Genomic DNA, 24866 nt, shown 5'->3' with positions numbered 1-24866 from the left:
AATCCTACACTACGATTATACAATATTTATAGCACACGATTTGTGTAAATTACTAATAAAAATTTACACAAAAAAAACTATAAAAACTATTCAAATGATCATCTCAATACTTATTACCCACACCATCACATTGGAGACTTGAACGCGTGGTTTGACCGAAGTCGAACTTGACCCGAATACAAATAATACGAATTTATCCCTATAAAATTAAATCCACCTAGTCAAACCCACAATTACAATTATAAGGTCCTTGAATCGTTTAGATCGGATAAGGATCTACAGGACAATGGTCTGTGAAGGCGTCAAGGACGTCGAAATTAGGTTATGTAAACAGCTGGACTTGGTCACCGGTCACTGGGGAATGTTAATTGGTATTGCAATGCACAGACTGAATAAACAGCGTTGCCAACCTGAGAGAAAAATACCCCCGCCGCAGCAAACCTGCCGTCTAAGCGAATTTCCATTTGGCTGAATTGATTTTCAATCGATCTATTTAGATAGCATTAGGTTTAACGAGTACCTAGGTTTGCTGCTACAAGGAAACTAATAAAGTGTGTATTTTAAGTAAAATAATAATTGCTTAGTAGAAAATGAATATATTTGCCAAGTTTGATCAAAAGATATCCATAAACAAGCAAACTACAACATTTTACAATATTCTCCATAAGAATAACATGGGAATTTTAAATTTACAATTTTTTTAGTTTTCTCCGTAACCAATAACCGTACAAAAACACATTGATATACTGAATTGTTTGTTTTTTTAAGCTCTTTAAGAAGGTTTAGAGAAAAATTGGGAAATTTTGTGTTTTGAGGGTCAAAAGTGAGAAAAACCAATTTTTACCCCATAAAACCCCCCATAAAACCCTTTCCCATGATCCGATCATGCTGGATCGCGAACTCATTCAAGTTAATCCCGCCTTACACCTTCAAACCAAATTTCATCAAAATCGGATAAAAATTACTCAAGTTATCGTGTTCACGGACACATATATAAATCTATATATATATATATAAATTTTAACGAATGGTGTTTTTGGACTCTGGGGACATCAAAATGAAAAAGTTAATCGGTCCCGGGCCTAAGTCTTACCATGAGACCTACGGTAATAGCTACTTCCGTATAGGGAAATCCGCTAAAAACGACTTTGGTTTCTTCAATTAGCACCTTATTTTAAAAATACGAAGTGTTTTAGTTTTTTCGTGTTTAAACGATTGACCTTTTTGATGTTGAATAGATGTTTCTTTATTGTTAATGGTTGATTCGTTAAACTCTTTGGCCAAAGTAATGGAGGACAATAATTAATTTACATAACACTGCAATCACCGACAATAGGACCATTGGTTTATAATTGGTCAATAGTCAATGATAGTACCGTAAACTCGCACACTGTATGTATAAAATAAAACTTTTACAGCTTATATTCATATAGCTGAACTCATAAATACTTATAAATGTATAGCTTATTTTGCACGGTATAATATAATAATTTAGTCTTTTTAAAAACCCTACACTTTCTTAAACTCTTTTTAACATATCTATTCTTTTTTCGCAAAACATTTGAGTTTAATCCATGAGTTTAAGGATAATTTTATAATTACTAAAAATATACTTGATTTCTAGTCGAACTGGTCAATAAAATTGTATATACAATATATTAGTTAAGTATTTATTGTATTTCATAATTTCGATATAATATATTGTCAAAAGTGTTTTTGGTCAAGTTACTAGGTTACTAGTTATTAGTTCATGTACAATTGAACTTCTTTTTTTTGTTATCTTATTTATTTTCCCAGGGGCAAAAAATAGAAAGTTTATATATCTAAGTTTCCTTATTTAGTAGCCTTTGTTATTGCAGAATTTGTAATTTACTTTTTTTGCCATAGTGGCAAATTAATAGTGTTTTTGGCATCTTCAGGGAGTTTGCGAAAAAAGAACATATCTACAAACTTCTTGAAGATGCTACTGAGCCGTGACGGGAGCGTTTCATAAACTCCAAATTTCACAAACTCCAACGCTTAAAATATTAAATAAACAGAGCGGTTCATAACCTCCAATTTTCATAAGCTCCAAATCTATAACATTCAAATAATCACTGTTTCACAATGTCCAAATTTCACAAACTCCAACCCCAACGTTAAGATACCAAATAAACAGTGCGGTTCATAATGTCCAAATTTCATAACCTCCAACGGTACAATCTGAGCCAGAAGTCTCTACAGTGGTTGCCACAGTCAGATAGCAGGCACCGTTCGCCAGCGCTCAACTACTGATTATACGTGCATTTTATGATTGAAGAACACTCAGCTGTGTGACTCAAATATGTGTTAACCCCAAATATGTGACTCAACAAGTTTAGTCAAAGGGATGCATTTACACTAATTTAGTTTACCTTAACGAAAGGAGAATTAAAGTAGAAATAATAACTGGGCCAGGTCGCTAATTCAGTGGGTTTTACCAAGAACTTAAATTATCTCCACATCTTTATAAAAATGCCTTTTCATATTTCACGAAGACAATTTCCGAAATTACAATCGGGGAAGCATTTATATCAAAGAATTTTGTTAACTATAGACTACCGGTAAGCATTGAAATGCACAAACATATGCCTGTAAATTAAGTTACCATTCTTCGTAATGTAATGACATATTTGATGTAATATAATGATAATTAAATGCTAGAAACTCAGTTTCTATATCCCGTAAACTGATGCTGAGCCGGCCAAACTCCTAGCGCCAATGCCGCGCCAAGCGATTTTATGCCTAATTTTTAATCGCTTAAAAATGATACAAGCAGGCTCCGTATCAAAAAAAGCTTCAAATAAAAAATAAAATTCATACTTTGATCTAAAACTTTGCCGCAGGAATTTTTTCCCTGACCAAAAAATAAAAAAGTTCCTCGCTTACTACATTTTTCATGTTTTTTATGGTGTTAAAAAACAATCATCTGTTTTAATTTGCCTAAATAAATTATAAAAATTATGTTAAGGTAAAAACTAGCTACATAGTAATGAGCACTGGTTTTTCCAGAAAAATAATGTATCAATTTGAAATTTGTATGTTAACAAATAAGTGTAGCAGAGCAGGTTGAGTGAATGTATGTTTGTGTAAAACAGAGTGGTTCATTCGGCCCGTCCGCCTCGGTATCCCGCCAGCACGATTTTTATTTCAGCTGCAGTTTTTTAATACGGACAAAATGAGAGTTTAAAAATAAGAAATTAAAAAAAATATTATTGTAGGCCTAAAACTAAAAAAAATATATAATTATTTTTTTAATTAAACTGTCATAACCTAACCTAACTAACCAAACTTGCTGATAATGACAAAATTGAATGAAGGTTTACTAATAGAAAAAATAGTTCTGTTCATAAAATAAAACTATAAATGCCTCAAATTAAATTTTATATTTTTTAATTATAAAATTAAACTGCCATAACCTAACCAAACTAACCAAACTTGCTGATAATGAAAAAATTAAATGAAGGTTTACTAATCGAAAAAATAGTTCTGTTCATAAAATAAAACTATAAATAGCTCAAATTCAATTTTATAGGGTTTTAATTATAAAATTTAACTGTTATAACCTAACAAAACTAACCAAACTTGCTGATAATGCAAAAATCTTGAACAAAAAGTTTGTGCCCCCGATGGGTTTCGAACCTGGTACCATGAGTTTAGATGCCCGATACGCTATCCACTAGACTACCGAGGCCGATGGTTTCACACAGTTTCATTGCGCTAATGGTGTTCCCTCAGCCAATAGAATGCTCTCATTTTGTTATTAAAATAACTGCAGCTGAAATAAAAATTGTGCATCCCGCCAATTCGATTGACTTATGGCAGAGACTGTACCGTTGGAGCTTATGAAACTTGGAGGTTATGAACCGCTCTGTTTATTTGATATTTAAAAGTTGGAGTTTGTGAAATTTGGACATTGTGAAACTGTGCTTATTTGAAAGTTATAGTTTTGGAGTTTATGAAGTTTGGAGGTTATGAAACACACTGTTTATTTAATATTTTAGACGTTGGAGTTTGTGAAATTTGGACATTATGAACCTCACCCGCCGTGACATGTCCACCAAGCGTCCCACCAATGTCACGCCTCAGTGTTTTTTGTATAGTGTGAGTACTGGCTTTGCGCCGGAACTCAGTCGGTTTGGGTCGGGCAGCAATCCTGCAACCCAGAGTGAATGTCCGCCTTCTGTCACATTTTCACCAGAAGGCCGGCGATTGTCAATTTGTAAAGACTTGGGTATCTTCGATGAATATCAGTGTTAATCTTTCAATGTCACTGTTAATTTTGTTCATCCGTTCTTCGTAGACTCTAGTCATGGTTTAAGTGTTTTGCCAGACGTCAGATGAGGTCCCGGATGGGAGGTTTCGTTTTGCTGCTGTCCTCGGAGAGGGTCGCCTGGGGGGACACTCCATCTTCCACCTCCTGGGGCTGCCAATGGCCCAGCTTCTCCGGGGATCATTAAGCTACGCACCGTCATCCACCACCACCGCCTGCCACCAGCAAGGAACATGTTGTGACACGCAATACGCAAGTTATAGCCTACTTTGAAATTACGAACATTTTAAAAGACTTTATATTTGAAAGGGGCCCCGCAATATGATTGATTCTTCGTTATTTATTTTTATAGTATTGTTATTTATTTAATTGTTAATTTTTTCAAAGTTTAAAGTATATTTACAGTTACCATCTTTAATTATTTCATTGTTAGGCCTAATTTGTTACTGGTACCAGTTTTTGTAATTCAGAAGGGTAAATTTTTTGAAAGATTTTTAAAAGAATTCTTTGGATGGCTGACATTGTTGATTGTTGTTTTTGTTGATTTTGATTAATTATAGGCTTTGTTGACAACTGTTTGTTTTTTGATATTCACCCACGGCCTTTCATTTTGTTAGGGATGTGGGGCGGCCACTCGCACTGTCACTATGGGGGGGCATGCTTCCAAAAGTTGTTCGTCTGGGGGCGGTGCGAGGGGTCGGCTCAGATGGTAGCAGAGCGTGGTTTTTTGTGCTCTTTCCACGAAAGGCCGTGGTTGGATTTGATTTTTGGGTGATTCTGGTCTGGCAGTTTTGGGAATTTTTTGAAGAAATGTTGTGGTGGGGTAAGCACACTGTTGTAGTTTTTTATTAGGAGCTCGCCCTTGGCCGAGTCACCGGGTGGAATCTGGTTAATTACTTGCATCCTTTGGGAGCAAGAGTGTCAAAAGCATGGCCAAACCCAAAATTGAAACTGTGTGTGTGTTTACCTCATCACACAAATGTTAGGTGTTGTTGTTTAGTGTATGTATGTTGAGTGTATGTCGTGAGTGTAAGTCCGTGTTTTTGTGTTGGTGGCTAAGGCGGTGTGTATGGGCAGGTTCTTCTGTTTGGGACCTCATCTGACTGTAGGCATTTCAGTCCAGAGCCTTTAGTTAGTTAATTTTGTGAATTGTTCGTTGTAAAAAAAAATTTTTTGTGTGTGTTTTGTAGGTAGGTCGACTGACTGAGAGCAAAATGGGTTTGTTTGCTCCACTGCCCAATCCCATTGCTGGGGTTTTGAGCGACATTCGCCCGGTTGATAGTTTAGAGGTGGAACCTTTGTTAGAGTTTTTGGGAAAGGTGTTGCACCTGAAGGAGTTCCCAGGCATGGAGGACTCAGTAGTGTTGGAACTGCTGGTTCCACTCTGCCTGAGACCTCTTGGTGACAAATTGTTAGACTGTTTGAAACGGGGAGTAAATTTTGACAATTTTCACAGTGATGTACTTGAGCTCTTTGTCCCCTTCCGGGTCATGGAGAGATTGAAAGTTGAGAGGGTGTTTCGTCCTCAAAAATTTGATGAAACTCTCAGTCAGTATGTGGGTGACGTTCGTGGCGTGTGGCGTGTCCTACGGCTGGACATCCCTGAACCCCAACTGGTGGACATTGTCTTGCAGGGGTTGAAGCCTGAGGAGCGGTCCAGACTGATTTTTGCTCCAAAGCCTTCTTCTTTTGCAGACCTGGATAGGTTGGTCATCCTTTCACGGAGCGTTCAAGACGCTGATTGTCAGAGGGAGCACGTTGCGGGGCATCTTCCCCGGACTGGTCCCCATCCCGCTGTAGCATCCGTGTGTCGAGGTCCTGAAACACCGCAGAGACAGAGGCATCCTATTGTTTGCTTTGGTTGTGGTCAAACAGGTCACTTGAGACGAGAGTGTCGTCAGAGGGTTAATCTTGGGACTTTGTCCAAAAACCTAAGTAGCTCACAAGGGGAAAGTTTGCCTAAACCGCCCTGTGAGAAAGCTGTTTTGGAGAAAGTCAGTAAGAATTTGGTTTCTGTGAGTACTGCCCCTTCTGGGAGTGCTGGTTTTGGGGAGCCTCTGTCGCGGGGAATGAGGGAGCTTGCATGCATGGGAGTGAAAGCGGCGCGCTCAACTTGCCCCCGACTCAACATCTTCTTAGGTAAAACGGTGCAGAAGGCCCTTGTGGATTCTGGGTCAGCCCGTTGTCTCATTTCCCTTTCCCTGTTTGAAAACCTAAAATCTTCTGGGCTAATCAAGCAAGTTGAGCGAAGTACCCACATCTGCTGGACTGCATCGAAATCCCCACTTCCAATCATCTATGAAGCCCGTTTGAAATTCAAAATTGAACATTTTTCTTGGGTGTGGAGTTTTTGGGTAGCCAAGGACCTTTGCATTCCTGTCATTTTGGGAGCGGATTTCATCAAGCATTGTGGCCTGATTTTGGATTTAGGCAGAGGCCAGTGCTTCTTTCGTTTCGCAAGACGGGTGCTCATTCCTTTCGCGGATGAAATTGTGGATGGTGCAGCTGTGGTAGAGCCTGAGACACCCAGCAAACCAAAAGTTGATCCATTAGGGCATCTGACTCCTGGTGAGGCTGAAGCAATCAGAACCTTGTGTTCTCGTTTTCCTGAGGTGCTAACGCCAAAGCTTGGAGTCACCAATCTTTTGGAGTACGAAATCCGTTTGACTGACACCCGTCCAGTTCGTTCCCATCCTTACAAGCTTGCTCCACCCAAGATGGAAACACTCCGTGGAATCATCAATGAGCTTCTTGAAAATGGGGTAATTGAGCCTTCTTGCTCAAGTTACGCAAGTCCAGCTTTTCTAGTTCCAAAGCCAAATGGCAAGTCTCGAATGGTTCTAGATTATCGCAAGTTGAATGCTCAGATTGAAATTGACTCTGTCCCTCTCCCTGATTTGCACTCTGCGTTCGATTGGTTCGGTAAGGCCAAGTATTTTTCCGTCTTTGATTTGAACCAGGCTTACCATCAGATTCCTTTGAAACCTGAATCTCGACCTCTCACTGCCTTCTGCGTTCCGTGGAACTTGTACCAGTTCACACGTGTTCCCATGGGCCTAGCTGTGGGGGCCCAGACCCTCACCAGACTTCTGGACTCCATCTTTCATGACGTCAAGTTCAAATTTGTGTTCAACTATCTTGACGATCTTTTGGTGTACAGTGAGAGCTTTGAAGACCATCTGGTTCATCTTGAGGAAGTCATGAATAGGTTGCTTAGGGCTGGCCTTACCGTAAATCCCGAGAAAGTTAGTTTTGCTCAGGCTGAGATTTCTTTCCTAGGTCATCTAGTATCTTCTCGAGGTGTCTGTATCGATCCGGCTAGAACCCAGGCTATCAGGGATTTTCCTCCTCCCAGAGATGTCAAAGGCATTGCCCGTTTCATTGGCATGGTGGGTTTCTACCGGCGCTTCATCCCCAATGTGGCTGAGTTGGCGGCTCCTCTCAATGAACTTCGGAAGAAGGGCGCCAAGTTTGTTTGGGGTGAAGCACAACAGATGTCTTTTGATCTTCTGAAAGAAGCTATCATGCAACCTCCAGTTTTGGCGATGCCAGATTTCAGTCGAAAGTTTGTTTTGCAAACCGATGCTTCCTCCGTCGCTATTGCGGCTGTGTTGTCTCAAGAGGTAGATGGTGTTAGGCAGCCAATTGCGTATGCCTCACGCACTTTGAACCCATGCGAAAAGAAAAGCTCTTCTGTGTATGAGTTAGAGTGTTTGGCTGTCGTGTTTGGAGTGAATAAGTTCAGACGTTTTTTGGAACATAAAGAGTTTTTGCTGGAAACCGACAACCAAGCGCTCTCGTGGCTCCTTGCACATCCTCGCCAGCTTGGGAAAATTGGTCGTTGGGTTGTCCAGATATCTTCCCTCAAATTCCAAGTGCAACATGTTCGAGGCACGCAGAATGTGATTGCTGACACTTTATCAAGGATGTATCATTCACCTGACGACCAACCTTCTGATCAGGAGGAGCACACAGGGTGTGCCGTGCTCCATTAGTATGCTCCTGGAGTTTCCCCTTGCCTTCTCTGAGTTCATCCCACTTCAGCTAAAAGATCCCGAGCTGGCTAAGATCATTGGTGAGCTTCAAAATGGGGGAGCCCACCCCCCCTATTTTCTGTCCCAGGGTGCCCTTTGTTGTCGAGACCGACAGCGAGGTAAACCTAAGGTTGTGCTGCCTAGTCTTCTTGTACCCATGGTCTTTGCGTACTTTCACTCTTCCCCTGTGGGTGGGCACTTAGGGATTCACAAGACCATTGCGAAGGTTAGGGACATGTTCATATGGAAGGGTATGGACAGGGACATTGCGGCACGAGTACGTTCTTGTCAAACATGCTCGCTAAGCAAGCCTGCTCAGAATACCAAGTATGGGTTGTTGTCATCTGAGGTGGCGGAGAGACCTTTGGAGAAGGTTTTCATAGACTATGTAGGGCCTCTCCCACGTAGCAAGTCAGGAAACAAATTCTTGCTTGTTTGTGTGGATGCCTTCTCCAAGTTTTGTTGGCTTTTTCCTTTGAGGAACGCCACTGCACAGCTCACCGTGCAGGCACTTCGTACCCATTTGTTCCAACACTTTGGGATACCCGCCACCATTGTTTCCGACAACGGAACTCAGTTCGTTTCTCACCTTTTCAAAAGAATGTGCTTTGGGCACGGTATCCGCCATGTGACCACTTCTCCTTACTATCCACAGCCTTCCCATGCTGAGAGGTTCAACAGAAATCTTCGATCCGCTCTCATAGCTTTTCATGCTGACAAGCAGACCACCTGGGATCAGGAACTTCCTTGGATTCAATTTGCTTTCAATACTGCACACCATGAGAGTCACAAGGCGGTCCCTTTCGAGCTGTTGTTGGGCTATCCACCCAATAATCCTTTGGCAAATGTGTGGAAAATTGGCGACCTTCTGCCACCCCCTGGTGCTGCCAATGTCAAGGCAACTTGGCAGGCGGCTAGGAGGAACTTGATCCGAGCTAGGGAATTGGTACGGAGGAAGCACAATCGAGGTCGGTTGGACAATCCTTTCCAGGTGGGGGATTTGGTTTTCTGTAAGGCTCATCCGGTCAGTTCGGCCGTGGACAAGAGAGCCGCTAAGTTGTCTCATCGGTGGTCAGGTCCCCACCGCATCTTGAAGTTCTTGACTCCTGTCTCCGTGCGGCTGGGAGATCCGCAGACTGGAGAAGTTTTCCGGAGGGCTCACATTTCTCATCTGAAGCCTTTCCGGGGAACAATTCCGTAGGTCATCTTTCTTTACTCTTGTGTCTGAGTGGGAAGTGCACTGGGCCAGAGAGCTTGATCACCTCTTCTGTCCCTTGTGCGCTGCTGAAGATTTTTCCCTAGTAAATTTTTCCAGCACTGGCCAGTGCAAACCCTGGGGGTGAGTAGTCCCTCCAGTTGAAAGACTTTTGGCGTTCCCCACTTCAGACACTTGAGTTGATCTGTTGGTGTTGAGATCTTCTAGAATTGGGAGAGGTTTGTTTTCTTTTTTTTTGGAGAGGAAGTCCTCCTTTGGGGGGGGAGGTTGAGCCGTGACATGTCCACCAAGCGTCCCACCAATGTCACGCCTCAGTGTTTTTTGTATAGTGTGAGTACTGGCTTTGCGCCGGAACTCAGTCGGTTTGGGTCGGGCAGCAATCCTGCAACCCAGAGTGAATGTCCGCCTTCTGTCACATTTTCACCAGAAGGCCGGCGATTGTCAATTTGTAAAGACTTGGGTATCTTCGATGAATATCAGTGTTAATCTTTCAATGTCACTGTTAATTTTGTTCATCCGTTCTTCGTAGACTCTAGTCATGGTTTAAGTGTTTTGCCAGACGTCAGATGAGGTCCCGGATGGGAGGTTTCGTTTTGCTGCTGTCCTCGGAGAGGGTCGCCTGGGGGGACACTCCATCTTCCACCTCCTGGGGCTGCCAATGGCCCAGCTTCTCCGGGGATCATTAAGCTACGCACCGTCATCCACCACCACCGCCTGCCACCAGCAAGGAACATGTTGTGACACGCAATACGCAAGTTATAGCCTACTTTGAAATTACGAACATTTTAAAAGACTTTATATTTGAAAGGGGCCCCGCAATATGATTGATTCTTCGTTATTTATTTTTATAGTATTGTTATTTATTTAATTGTTAATTTTTTCAAAGTTTAAAGTATATTTACAGTTACCATCTTTAATTATTTCATTGTTAGGCCTAATTTGTTACTGGTACCAGTTTTTGTAATTCAGAAGGGTAAATTTTTTGAAAGATTTTTAAAAGAATTCTTTGGATGGCTGACATTGTTGATTGTTGTTTTTGTTGATTTTGATTAATTATAGGCTTTGTTGACAACTGTTTGTTTTTTGATATTCACCCACGGCCTTTCATTTTGTTAGGGATGTGGGGCGGCCACTCGCACTGTCACTATGGGGGGGCATGCTTCCAAAAGTTGTTCGTCTGGGGGCGGTGCGAGGGGTCGGCTCACTACACATCGAGGCGAAATATATATTAGTAAATAAAAAATATTACAAGAACAAAGTCAGAAGACACAAAGTAACTTAAATTTTTAATGAACTTTCTTAAGTTAATTAGCATGTTTTATCTATGTTATGTTACGTTTGTTAATATGCTTTGTGTAATAAAGTTTAAAAGATTTTATAAGTTTCTAAGCGTTATTTTGAGAAATATGAGCATTTTCTACACAATAGTCTTTCAGTTTTCTCAACATAATTCAGAAACCAATCAGCTGGGGCTGGGAGGTTCACACAGAAGCGGAAGTGCCGAGGTTCTAATCCCGTGTCCTGTTAACATTTCTTGTCCAACCTGGAGTGAAACCTGCATATCCGGTGTCTGAAATACATTTCCTGCGATGCAAGATAGGTTCGGGTTTAGAATTATAATATTTGTTTGTAAATTATTATTATTATTTTTTATTATTTATTTAAGACCGTTAGTCTCATCAGTATTTGTAAACAGATGACCAAAGAATTGTAAGCAACAGCTGATCCACCAGATACAGTATTCAGTATTGATATAAACGATTATCCTTACCCGAATAAATTATCATAGAGCATAGCTTGGTTTTTATAATCAATGGTCTCACCAGAAGAAAATTAATCGTGCTTAGTTTTACAATGTTTAAATTTTAAAGTTTTAAATTTTTAACGAAAGTGCTAAAGTAGGATTTAGGAGCGAGAACAAAACAAATGAAATATTGAACTTTTCACTGTTTTATTGAAATCAATTAATTAATCAAATTATTTTCATAGGCTTGGTTACTTTAAAAACCAGTACCTGGGGACCGAGCCATGGCTTGGGATAGTTTATTTCCATTATACATCTATATCGAGTAATCTTCCCTGTTATATTTGCTCAATAGTAAAAACTGATGTTTTCCCTTTGTAATGTATTTTTAAGTTGCTAGTATTCTTGTTATAAACACATGTTACAAGTCTTTTCTTAACTCTTCCCTTGTTATTTGTTCAACCAACTACAATTATTTTGTTACTTGGAAACCCATAAGGACAACGTTGAAAAACTTTTATTTTCAATTTCCTTTTTTACGTAAATAGATTTTTGTTGGCAGTTTTAACAGCTTTAAGCACGTTTTTAGGCCAGGAATAAATTATTTACAACATTTGAAGAAATCGTCGATGCCGTTTTCGAAATTTTTGTGCAAGCATACAAGCATACAAACAAGCAAACGTTGCTCATATAGGAGTATAGGATTGGACTGAGCCCTAATATACCATATGATTAGGAATAATACACCGACTTTCCCAGGCATTCATAAAACAATTTCCCAACGTTTCACTGCCATCTAATCGATGAACTACACGAATAACAAATATACCGATGACATAAATGTCGACTATCTTGGACTAAGGGCTATGTTGGACAGCAGCTTGTTGTGATAAAGTAAAGATAAAGATTACATAATAATTGGTTTTAGTCATCAAATGTCGATGAGTCTTTATTATGTTCTTAAATAACATATATTTAGTTTTTCTTTATATATTATACTTTGATATTCAAAATGATAAACAAATCAATAAGAATATATTAATAGTGTGTGCTAATATTGAAATTTTATTTATATTGTAGTGGTTTATACTTTGATAGTTAAAGGTGAAGTAAAAGACATTATCGTTTACTACCCGTTTTAGCGTCACGCTATTTCAAAATTGGTTGTAGAAAGGCAACAATATTTGACTGCAGCACACTTTGTCGGTAGCGCAATTTAAGTTGTCATTTAAGTTCTCTTCTCCCATTTAAGTTGTAATTTAAGTTATCTTATTATTTAAGTTGTCGGTGGCTCATTTAAGTTTTAATTTAAGTTCACTTCCCATTTAAGTTGTCGGTGGCTTATTCAAGTTTTCATTTAAGTTCTCTTTTCATTTAAGTTGTCGGTGGGTGATTTAAATTGTCATTTAAGTTCTCTTCTCATTTAAGTTGTCGCTGGCTCATTTAAGTTATATTTTCATTTAAGTTGTCGGTGGCTCATTTAAGTTGTCATTTAAGTTCTCTTCTCATTTAAGTTGCTGGTGGACCATTTAAGTTCTTATTTATCTTTAAATCCTTTTTATCTATGCTACAACTTAAACACGCAAATAGAATGACTACTCAAACCAAAGAAGACGACTTGCAAAGATCTATAAACAATGAAATATGATCAATAGTAACTAAACAAACAAAATTCCAAACATCCATCAACTTGCCACGACCTGTCAAGTTAAACAGACACATCCAAGACGACAAACAAGTCGGATACGTGGAGGAATGACAACTTTCACTGTTCGGGAACGTCGGGACATCGTGTGTCTACTGTAGGAAACTGCTGGCGGTCGTGTCTTCAATTCAAACTTGCACTTTCGACCTGCGATCGGCAGTGAAGAAGACAATAGTTATAGTAGCCTTGGCAACTGGAATACTTATTGTTCTTCGGGATCACGACTGAGGCAAGTGGTAAAATGAGTCATCCTTCACCTTCACATTTCGATCTTTACGCTGTGAACCTTGATTGGTACGTGCGAGACATAAACTGAGTATGATTGGATAAAGGTTTTACTATTTCATAGAGATTCTCAAGGATTGCTTGATTAGCTAGTGGTTTTGGAGTAGAAATTGTTTTTTTAGCGAATTTCCCATAAAGGGAATAAGCTATTAGTGCGTTCAAACAGCCGTGGCACCTGAGGGATTAGGAGACCCAAAGGGTTTCCATGGGGTCTCCTAATCCGTGTGTAGGTGTCAATATACATAGGTCTCATGGTAAGACCTGGTCCCGGGACCGATATACTTAAACGTTTTGAAGTCGCCAGAGGCCCAAAATCATCATTCGTTAAAATTCATATATATTTATTTGTGCCCGTTATTGTAATAAGTTGAGCAAAAATTATCCAATTTTAATGAAATCCTATGACAGTAAACAATACACAGTATTTTCTCCACTATGCCTAGTTTTCTTCGGGTGATGTAGCCATTATTTTTTTTTATTCCGTAAACATTAACGTATGAGCTCAATTAACATTCTTTAACAGTCACAGAAGTAAGAATACCTGTACATTCAAATTTAGTAGAAACTACTATAACACCATAAACTTAGCGAGAAACTAATAGCCTTACGCGCTTAAGGAGTAATTCCAATGTATTTCCTCAATAATAATCTTATCCAACGCAAAACGTTTTATTAATCCTTAAGCCTCATTATCCTTGTAAGATTCTCTTAAAGGAAAATCAGCGAGGTGAACCTCAAGGTTAAACAGTGCATCCTCAAAATACCTTGACTGCATCATTGACAATACAAGACTACAACATGGGTCTAAATTGCGAAATGGTGATAAAAAACTAACACTTATGTGAGATATTTATATTGTTTGCTGACATTCCCAATAGTTTCTTAAGTACCGTATTCAATGTAGTGTTGTTCTCGGTAGTTTTTCTTTAGCCTCGTTAGTCTTGTAAGATTCCTCTGAGGCTGTGAGGTGAACCTTGAAGTCTGTGCATCTTCGGAGTACAACATCATCATCATTAAGACCTCATGGCTGCGGATTGAAAAACATTCCAGAGGTGAAAGAAGCAAGGTTGTGCAGGAATTTTAGCCTTTTTATTCAGGAATATGTTGTTAAGTAATGCAATAACTATGAAAATATACATACAAAACTACATGTAGGGTTCAGACGCTAGTGAGTTTTTTTTTATTTTTTATTTTGGTATATCCTTAGAGAGCGTCTTGGAAACATCCAGACCGAAACTTCAACCGAAGACTTGCCCAGTTCTCCGGTTACTGATAACATTTAACCTACTAAAACTGAAAACTATTAGTGTTATCTGTGTAAGGCAGACTGATTTGGACTCTAATGGACTGACCTAAAATGTCTCAAAATCGTTTTGTAGTAGGTTCATTCGCTTCGCATTTACATTCGCTCATGAAATTTCACTATTTCACAATTATTCTTCAAAGTTAAGTAAAATGGCTGTTCTTTTCATTTTATACTTGATAGTACCTAGGGACCAAACTTTGCTCGGGGAAAATAATTAGTTTACTCTGAAAGCAGTCTTGGTATTGCAGATACAGTAATCCATTCCCAAACTCCACAATGCTCGTCTTTGATACTTCCTTCACGACCAGCGAGTCTTGAGCCAAAGTCGGGTCCGAAATTGGAGTTTTCGGAATGAATTGATTATAAGTATTATTGTCATACTGCGGTACTATCGGTTAAAACAAAATATAGTACACCATCACTTGCGATCATGGTGGGATAGCGAACATCTTCGCAATATCGGCGAACTTGTGAATGTCTTCTACAATTGCGGCAATCTCTTAAACGTCTAAAAATAATGACATGACATCTCTCGCGATCGTGACGAAATCGTGAACATCGCAATCCATCACACCTGCGATCACAAAATCGTCATCATAATATTTCCTTTTCGCTGCGCCATTTCGAACATCCCACACTTTCGCGGTGATCACGACGAAATCAAGAATCTTCAAGTACACAATTTTTGTAGACGCTTCACAATTGACGGTCGAGATTCCGTTTTAGTACACTGGTCCAATCTAAAGACATTTTCCTTGTTCTTTGGCATTGTCACTCCTTGTTCTGCCATTGTTTGAGAGCCAGAAATCTAGTGACCAGAGTATTTGACTTACAGTGCGATAGGTGTTGTAACTAAACGATTGCTGATTCCAAACAGTGAAACTCTCTACATCATCACACCTGTCTCGTATCTCGGACTGTTGATTGTTATCTGTGACCAGCTGATCAGTTGACCAGCTGACTGGACGATTGCTGGTTACAACTCCACACATCATCAGAGTGACCCGAGTTAGTTACCTAACTCGTGTCCCCCGTATGCAAAGTACCTGCCATGCGAAGCCTCCACTTTCACCGCATATTCTAATAAACGAATTGACCTTAGGCTTCCTTCCGCAACTGACGCAATGGATCTGCTTTTTGGAGAGAGCTAACACCGGCTTCTGTGGCGTACTGTTTGGAGAAAAGTATTGGTTGGATTAATGTCAAACTTCTTTTAGGCAATTTAATTTGTTGTCCAATTTTGATATAATTGTTTACTACTTCTCTGGCAACAATACGTTTTGAAACAAAAAGCCTGTAGCTGGGTAGATGAGCTGTTATAGTGTTCACCTAGTAGTATGGTCGTAGATTCGATCTGCAAAAGGAAGTAGCTTCCGATGATTGGAAACTGAACCCAGCTGTCTTTCGTCATTCAGCTGTTAATAAATGGTCCTGTCTTGAGAATCAGCTGATTTTAAGTTAATCAGTTAGTGAGCATTATCTCGCTCATTACTCACTCATTGTTGTCGTATTCGACATAATTCAGTTGTCTAAATCAGCTCACCCTGTCCGCTCAATTAAAAAACGTCCATTTTCATTCTAAAACGAGGTACGACTTGAACATGAAAATGAAAAGTCTAATTCAATCTACGGTGCGTTGGTATTATACCAACCATACGGATAAATCGACTTCCAAATAACATTTAATCTACGAGTAGTTTAAATAACAAAATCTTCCTAACCTAAAACATAGTTCACACTTATGTTAGGTTAGGTTTATTAGGTGTGGTTGATATAATAATAAAGTAACCAATCTACACTCAAATGATTTAGAGAAATAAGATATTCTAAAAAAAACGCAATGAATACACGTTCCTAAAAGCCACTTTGAATTGAAAATTACAATTCCAAATCCCCATCTAGGGAAAGAGTTCAAACCAAAGTGGATAGAAGCGAAATTGGGCCGCACGAGACGTTGGCCGAATGATATGTCGGTCAGTGGCGTCGTGTCCGTCACAGATCAGCTGTTGCGCAATAATCAGCTGTCACGATGACTGGCTACGGTCAGCTGTTATTGGACTTCACAAACTGACTGTCATGTTGTCACAGTGGCCTATAACTGTTTAACCGTCTAAGTAGAGTTTGCCAATGATTGATAACTTTGAAGTTAAGGTCAAGGACTTTAGATTATAACTTTAGACTTAGATTATTTGGTAAAGCAGTCAACACTTTCAACACAATTAAGGGGTTTTCACCTCGTTTGAATAAAAATTTCAATCGTTAGACCTGCTAAGAATTTTAGATCCTAAATTGCATGTCTAAAATAATTTTTAGATCGAAAATTTTTTTTGATTTCAGAGTAAAAAATAGTTCGGATGTTTTTGTGCAGTTGTTTTAAAATTTGTTTTCTGAAAATAAAAAAAAATCTTAAATTAAAACTCTGCTACGGACTTAAATAGTTGTGTCAACAAAAACTTATATTTCCTATTTTGTTAGTTAAATATTACTTTTCGGGAAAATAGCGTTCGACGATGTTAAAAAAAAAAAAAAAAAAACAAGAAACCCCCAATGAACATTCTCCAAGTCTATAAAGAAAATACTTAAGTACATCAATGCAGTTCTGCAACATATTTCTATTTCCTCAATAGAATAAATTAAAGTGTCAGGGGTGAGAATTAATTTAGGTGAATGAATTAGTTATATCTTTAATTGTTTACATAAGTAGAGATTGGCTGAATTGGAAAGTGATAACGGGCTTATCCCGATTTTTACTTCTGAAAGAAAACAAAAGTCTAAGGATGTAATTAACTAATGAGTTGGAAATCCACCGAAGAGACTAATCTGTTCTGAATCCGATAACAGTACGAGGAACTAAAAACAATTGACGAATCTAATTTTCCAAAACAGAAACAGAACTTAGAATTCTTTGAAACTTAGCGAACGGCCTGAGGAAATTCTCTTATTTAGCGTAGACCTTTCCTTGGTCTGACCTCAATCTTTGTTCCATGTGACCTTATAAGACCTGTTGTTCTGCCAATCCAATTCTATTGTTTCATTGAATTCCCTTTGTGATTGTTTTACGTGTAGTCCCTGTAATTTATTCTTTAATTATTGGGTTAAAACTTTTTGAAGTAATTGAACATTTTTGAAGTTACTTTGCTTGATACCAGTGGTGGTTCCATGTATAGTAGGGGCTTTAGGAGCTAGTCCCCCCATTGGACCCACGAAATATAAATGCAAACATACATTTCGTCATAAAAACGTAGCAGAGGTGTTTGCACACAGTTCTAGACAATTAAAATGGCTTTTAAAAGTCATCAAACGACTGTGGAAAGTGCAAATTTTCTGTTGTAGGATACCCGACCCCCCTCCTGGTATATCGGTATGTAAACCCCCCTTAACCCCTCTCTTGACAAGGTCCTAGACCACCACTGCGTAATATCATTGTCAAACGTAATAAAGTATTAACTGATAGCAGTATCCTTAATCAGGCTTTTAGGCATATAAAACTACAGTTCTTGTGGTCCCTAGTTCGGAATCCACATTTAGCTTGTTTTTTTCTCAATTCAAGAAATCAAATTAACACTTGTCTGTAATAAAGAGATCTCTCTGTGTTTTAGTAGGGAAATTCCTGTTTCAGAAAAGCCTTACAAAAAATTCTCACGGAATTTAATTTTAGTATCCAAAGTCAAAGGATTTTAAGGGGGAAGATGGAAGACTAATAAAAGAAGTTTGGAGACAAAACACAGCAGGAAGAAGACCCCGAGGAAGACCCAAGAATCGATGGAAGGACCAGGTGGAGAAAGATTTGCAAAGATTGAGAGCAAGGAAAGAAGATTCAGAGAACAGGGAGAGGTGGAGGCAACTTGTTGGAGAGGCCAAATACCACCTAGGGTATCCATAGCCATGGGAGTAAGAGTAAGTATTCAAAGTCAACTGTAGGGGCTAGTGCTAGTTAGCTACCGTTGCAACATATCTTGTAACTGAGCTAAACAATAGAAAGTGACGTTGCGTTTAGAACAACAACAGAGTCTTTGAGCACATAATAACCTTGCAAACGTCCTCTATGTCCACTCCACCGTTTCCGACTTGCAGGATTTTCTTGCATCACATTATTAATATATTTTAAATTGTTCAGCATTGCCCCAAAAATTACCTTTATATCATGTATTCATAAACTCTTTGGGGGATCATTTACTAGAGAAGACACAAATATGGATGAAATATCCACTACATAGGTACTAATGTATCCATAATGAAAGCTAATGGTATTCTACTTCATTTGAAGCCCAGTGTATGATATAAGTACGGTACTTTATAATACCTCAGGGGCGTATAATTGCAGTTTAATGTAACTCAAAGAACATTAGTAACACTTAACCCTGTAATTAGTTGGATCAATTACTACCGTTGCTACTCTATCAACATCGCTCGTAACTGCACCACTAAGCCAACCATTATGATGTTGGCCGAAGTATTTAAATCCCAAAATTTGTTACAACGAACAAAATTGTTGATTTACTGGCTATCATTGAATCCTTTAAAAGTAAAAGGCTAACCGAAGTACAATTTTGAAATTCTTAAGGTTTGAAAAGTGAAATGTTTGATCAAAACTCTCAAGGGTACATTACAACTTTTAGCAGAACCTACATTATCATCAACATCTCTTAAGGGGAAATAAAAGTAGAAGAACAAGAACCTTCTTATGGTAAGGTACTCGCTTTATTGACGTTTGTCCTCTTAATCTTATACTAATCCAAGTGATTCAGAATCTTTATACAATTCTACAGGCGGGAGTGAGAATACACAGGGTTTCTGCATCAAAACCGCGTCATATGAAATTCACTGCTAAACTTGCAATCAATTTCAACGTCAAATTCTAGTGCAATCCTCATTTGATATGCTAAAATTCTCATCCTAAATTGAAATTCATAGTGTAAAGTATGGCAGTAAATGCCATCTAACAACGCGGTTGACCCCGAAAACCCCAAATCCACGAGTTCAAAAATACTTTGCTATCATATCCATCTATAGTATTAATAGAATTTGTTGGATTTTTGTGTGCAGGAAATTGATTTGTAAATATCTATTTTTATAGGTATATTAGTTACCAATTTAAAGCTACTATCCTCTAGATGTGCCTTTTTCAGGTTTGGATGATATCTGGTGAAAGCCCTTCATCATACAGGATTTTACAATTTCAAGAGTTTGTGCCGAATTCTGAATTCATCTGAACTGTTTCAAGTTTAAATTAATTTGTTCACACCAACAGATGGCCAATTTTGATCCATACGAAAATGGGGTAGGCCTAATCAGTTGGTGATGTTTCAGTGAATTCAATTAAAATATTGTAATGCTGTTTGTATAAAATGTAAAGAAGAAAATACTTACGTTGGATTTTGTGTTGTGATAGGATTGTGTGTCTTCATAGTATGTTTCATTAGCATTTTAATTTTACTAAGAGGCCTCGAAGAGGTCGCGCACGCATTAAAAATAATATAGGGCACGCAATGCAAATAATAGGGATATGATGAGAAATAATCGTTTTCATCCTTATCAACTATATATCAAATATATCATGGATTTTGAAGTCACGAAGTGACGCAGGCTGCTAGTATCTTACAATCGATAATTCTTTTATAAAATTAAAGTCACTAAGCGTATTATTCCTCACTGATCTTTTCAAGTAAAATGGGAGAATTCAAAATAATTTAAAACACATTTGCAATATGAACTCATGCTATTTTCATCCTGCAATTGCCTTTGGATATTGCAGATCGTGTTCTCATCCTATTGCATAAGCTGAAGACTGCTTTGTATTTCCGGTTATTGGACTAGTTTATGTTGGTAGACTTTTCTCTCTTAAAGGGTACATTTTTCAGTTTTCTCTATATTTTGTCAACACTATCAACAATAGTGCTTGCCTGACATGGATAGAAGTTAGCTTTTTTGGTTCGAAAATGGACCCAGCTGTCCTTGATTGTGGTATTAATGATCTTAGCCAGTAACATCACCCCAAATGCTTTAACTCCATTCTTAATTTACCTTGTATTCATGTAAACTTAAATAGGCACCTAGGTATGTCAAATAGAGGATTGACGATCTAGTAAATACCTCAGGGAGAGCAGAAGTTTACAGATAACTCGTACTACTTGGTTTAGCCCTGCAGGTGGTTAATCTACAAGGAACGCTTGTTCTAGTATCAATGTGACTCACCTCTGACCCTCGGCGTGGTCACATGGGCAGACGCAGAGAGGACCTGTGCGCAGACTCGTGGCTCGCGCAGGCGCACAACACTCTGCACTGGTCACTCGGCAGCGGCCGCGCCACTTTCACTTGCCATCCCTGTTTTGGCGCATTCCTCGACTCCTCCTCGGGCGAGGTCCGACAACACGTCTCGCTCCACTGATAACAAGTCTCGCTCTAGTGATAACGTTTACTGTCCTAGTGATCTAGTGGGTCGAGTGGAAAAATTCTAGGTCGAGGTTGCGGGTGACTTGACATTGATAGGGAAAAGAATAAAAATAAACATATTTATGTGTTTAAGTCAGTCAAATTCAACATTGGGCTGTTGAGTCTTCGTGTTCGGAGGAAGATCGTGTTGTTGTACTGGCAAAATACTGGCCAAAGATTAAGGTTCGATGTTTGATACAGCAATTTATCTTCGGGATAAGCCGCAATTCAATAGCTGACTTGTAGTTTTAGCGCATGAATTCGACAACAATACCTTCGCTAATCCCCAAACACGTACATAAAGTTAGGCGAAGGTCAAAACTTTTCGGCTCTTTTGGAAACGTCAGTAGTTAACTCCTTTGTTGTTATGATTATCATGCGATCGACACAGAATAGAGAATAGATCAGAGTCATCATTAAGAGATTTGATCAGGAATAACAGCATTTACAAGCTTTTATGGAAGGTAGTTTTTTATGGGGGTATTTAATTAATCGGGAATAAAAATATAAATGAAACTAATGGAAATGTATAAAATTTAAGGTAGAAAAACTAAAAGCAAATTCTTTTTAAATGTAGTAAACCTTAGGATAAAAGTGAATCAGAATCAGTGACAAGAGAATATCGTATAATTTACAAAGTAAGCATATGGATAGGGATAATGATAATACATGAATTAACTAGATGATACCATGATACTAATGAAAATGTGGGTATGGTTTTATGGTAACATTTTTAGGAAGACTCTCCAAGTAACTCTTAAGTTTAAGGTAAAAATTTAGTGCCATATTCGTATACAGAATATATAAATATTGTACACCTACAATTCAATGTTTAATGTATGATTTAAAGGGTAGAAAACTACTACATAAAGTCAGCCTTTTTAATTATTAAGTCAAATAATATTACAAATTCAATCTTGAAGTATTAGTTTTAGACAATATTAAACTCAGTCCTGCCACAAGTGGTTTTGCAAGATTAAAAACTCATGTCTTAAAATAAATAGTTTACAATATACTAATAATAGTGAACGGGAGCCAAAGTCCTAAGGACTGGTACAGCAGCAGGCACTCTGGTCAGATGAGTATGAGCCGTCTTCAGCAGTGCAGGCTCATGTACAGCGACTCTCTCAACATGTGCGAAGGGCTGCTGGACATCCACCTCTTCTAGAGTCTGCACCGGTCGGCTGACCACGACCCTCCTAGTAGACACTCGCTCTTCTCCTTCGGCGGTCCTGGGAGCTGGGGTGACCGACAACACCCTCCCCCTCACCACACCCGCGTCACCAACGGAAGAAATCCTCACTCCGGACCGAGACAACTCAACTTCCGAAACCTCTCCTCTTCCAGTCAAAAGTTCAATGAGTTTCTGTTGATTACTCTGGGCTTCTTCAGGACTTGAAGCTCTAGTAGAAGCAATCTGACCTTCAGCAGAGAACGCTCTTGGCTCACTTTGAAGATTTTGGGATCTGAATGACGTTGTTGATGACTCTGTTGACGATTCCTGGGTGGCTTGAGAACTTTCCTGAGATCTTGATTTGTTGTCCTCTAGGGAATTGGAGCTTTCTATGTTTGAAGTTGTTTTAGGTTGTGGTTGCTGAGAGGGTTGTGGTATTTGTTGTATCCTTTGGTTAGGCACAAGGTCGTTCTGAGAGAAAAACTGCCTCAATAACTGACGAGTTTGAAATTCATTCAAGATTTGTTGACCTGACGACGTGTCGAATTGGGTTTCAGGTCGTGCAGTGTTCTCCGTACCCGTTCGCCTTTCGTTAGCGTCCTCGGTATTTTGTGAAGAATTGTCTTGCTGCTGCTCATCCCTAGCTCCCGATCTACCCAGTTCTGGGTTGTCTACAACAACAGTATCAGAGAAGTCGAATTCGCTTGACTCTTGACTATTGGGAGGGCCAATCGGTTGCGGAGCAGAAGGTAGTTGTTGAGGTGGTTGAGGGGATTGTGGGAACTGAGGTTGTTGTGCAGGAAACTGAGGCTGTTGAGGTTGTTGTGCAGGAAACTGAGGCTGTTGAGGAATTTGAGGTTGCTGTGCTGGAAACTGAGGTTGTTGAGGAATTTGAGGTTGTTGTGCAGGAAACTGAGGCTGTTGAGGAATTTGAGGTTGTTGTGCAGGAAACTGAGGCTGTTGCGGAATTTGAGGACGTTGAGGAATGTTTTGAGGAGGTCCTTGTGGAAGCTGAGTTATTCCTTGGGTCTGTTGGATAAAGAACGGATAGCTCTGCACTGGTGCTTGAAACGGGTAAGAAGACAGGAATGGGTACGCGTTAACAGGATAGTAAGCAAGTGGTCGTTGGTACCTTGCCACAGTGTGTTGGCCAGACGGCACGACTGTTACTGGCGAGACGTAATTCTTCGACACAGGTTCATCCAACTCCAACACAGCAGATCCAACAGGACGAACCACAGTGCGCTCTTCAATGTCGTAGAACTGCTTCTGAATCGCGGGGCGTCTCACCTGGAGTTTAGCTGTTGCAACTTTGGTTTTGGTGACGTCAACCAGCTTCTGGACGTAGCCTGGTTGAGTGACGTACTTTGTGACGGGAACATCAGCGACGGTAGGAACGTGGTGTACAACGTCAACCGGAGCTGCAAATCTTGCAGGAGGGGCTACAGGAATAGGTGCCACTACTGGAGCAGGAGCGCCGTATCGTAGTTGGGCGAAAGGAACAGTTGCTGCAACGGCTCCAGGAGCATAGTACTGCAGCTGTCCTCCCCTCGTCATGGAGTCCAGGGCCAGTCGAGCCAGAGGGCCGTGGGCCTCCGAGGTAGAGACGGTCCCTGGGTACACGCCCCCTATACATGAGTGTACTAGAGACACTGCTAGGAGTAGCAGCGAAAACATCCTGAAAGTATAAATAACGTGTTTGGACTTTTTATACAGCATCACTGTTTCATAAATTGTTCAATAAAATAATTCACTAAAATAGCATTAAGTGCGCGTTTGATTGGATCAACAAGGTGTTATCTTTTTTTACACATCTTTGGGTACTAAATTTAAGGAAAATGGAGGACAACAATGCATTTTAACGAAGACATTTTTTGGAATATAATGATTCTGGAGTCATTTTTGGTAATTTTCTAGGTATACCGTTGACCAATTTTCGGATGGCTACTAAATAGGTTCACCATAGTATCTTCGAGTTGTTCTGCCTTTTTCACCTAACCGATTTTTACGATTGTGGTGTGATTTTATGGTAATCAATAAAAAGTAATTTACTATAGAGCTTCGCTCCGCTGCCCCGCGTTGAATTATTTCTAGAGTTCATTTTCTAAGATACAGTTAAATGCTGACCGACTTTCTTTATAATGGTTTAAATGTGAATTGTAATTTAACAGCTGGGCCGCCAGATAAACGTTTTACCACAGTCACATTTTCAAACAAGAGACGAAACCACTGAGCTAAAATTATAACTGGAGGTAGCACTGCCATGGCAGAAGTCTGTCAAAAGCGTGTCGCTGATTTTGTTAGGTTGGTATAGCAGTGAGTTTTTTTATCCAATAACATGGCTTCTATAACTAGGTTTGTATAGCAGTGAGTTTTCTTATCCAATAACATGGCTTCTTATAACTCACACCTCACGCAAACATGGCGGCTGGCGACACGCATCTTTGACATTCAGTGCTACCTCCAGTTAGAATTATAGCTCAGTGGACGAAACAGTTTATGATATTATCATTAAACAGCTTTTTTTTTATATATCATTGTCATTGAGCATAGAGCAAAGACTTTTGGAGAATAATTAATTTTCCCCGAGCAAAGTTCGATCGTCATGTACTATTATGTACTATATAATCAAACAAAATTCGTAAATTGATTTTCAAGATATGGAAAAAAGGGGTTACA

The 24866-nt window shown here is 39.2% G+C and overlaps 2 protein-coding genes across 2 annotated transcripts in view; both read right to left on the bottom strand.

Annotated features, from left to right (window-relative positions):
* Nucleotides 1-20886, bottom strand: part of LOC128992484 (uncharacterized) — a 36783-nt gene extending 15897 nt beyond the window's left edge. The window contains exon 1 of the mRNA XM_054416075.1: nucleotides 20777-20886. The gene's annotated coding sequence lies outside the window, so the exon portion shown is untranslated. The remainder of the gene's footprint in view (nucleotides 1-20776) is intronic.
* A 736-nt stretch (nucleotides 20887-21622) lies between these two features.
* LOC128992791 (eukaryotic translation initiation factor 4 gamma-like) lies at nucleotides 21623-23864 on the bottom strand. The gene has a single exon (XM_054416530.1). It carries the CDS (start codon nucleotides 23862-23864, stop codon nucleotides 22029-22031), a length of 1836 nt encoding a protein of 611 aa, XP_054272505.1. The 3' UTR covers nucleotides 21623-22028.
* Between the last annotated feature and the right edge of the window lie 1002 nt (nucleotides 23865-24866).

This window comes from Macrosteles quadrilineatus, unplaced genomic scaffold (genome assembly GCF_028750875.1).
Source record: "Macrosteles quadrilineatus isolate MER2022 unplaced genomic scaffold, UCM_ALF_1.0 Scaffold_4__1_contigs__length_99947679, whole genome shotgun sequence".
NCBI lineage: Eukaryota > Metazoa > Arthropoda > Insecta > Hemiptera > Cicadellidae > Macrosteles > Macrosteles quadrilineatus.
The sequence above is the reverse complement of the archived record's forward strand: the minus strand, read 5'-3'. Positions and strand labels throughout refer to the sequence as shown.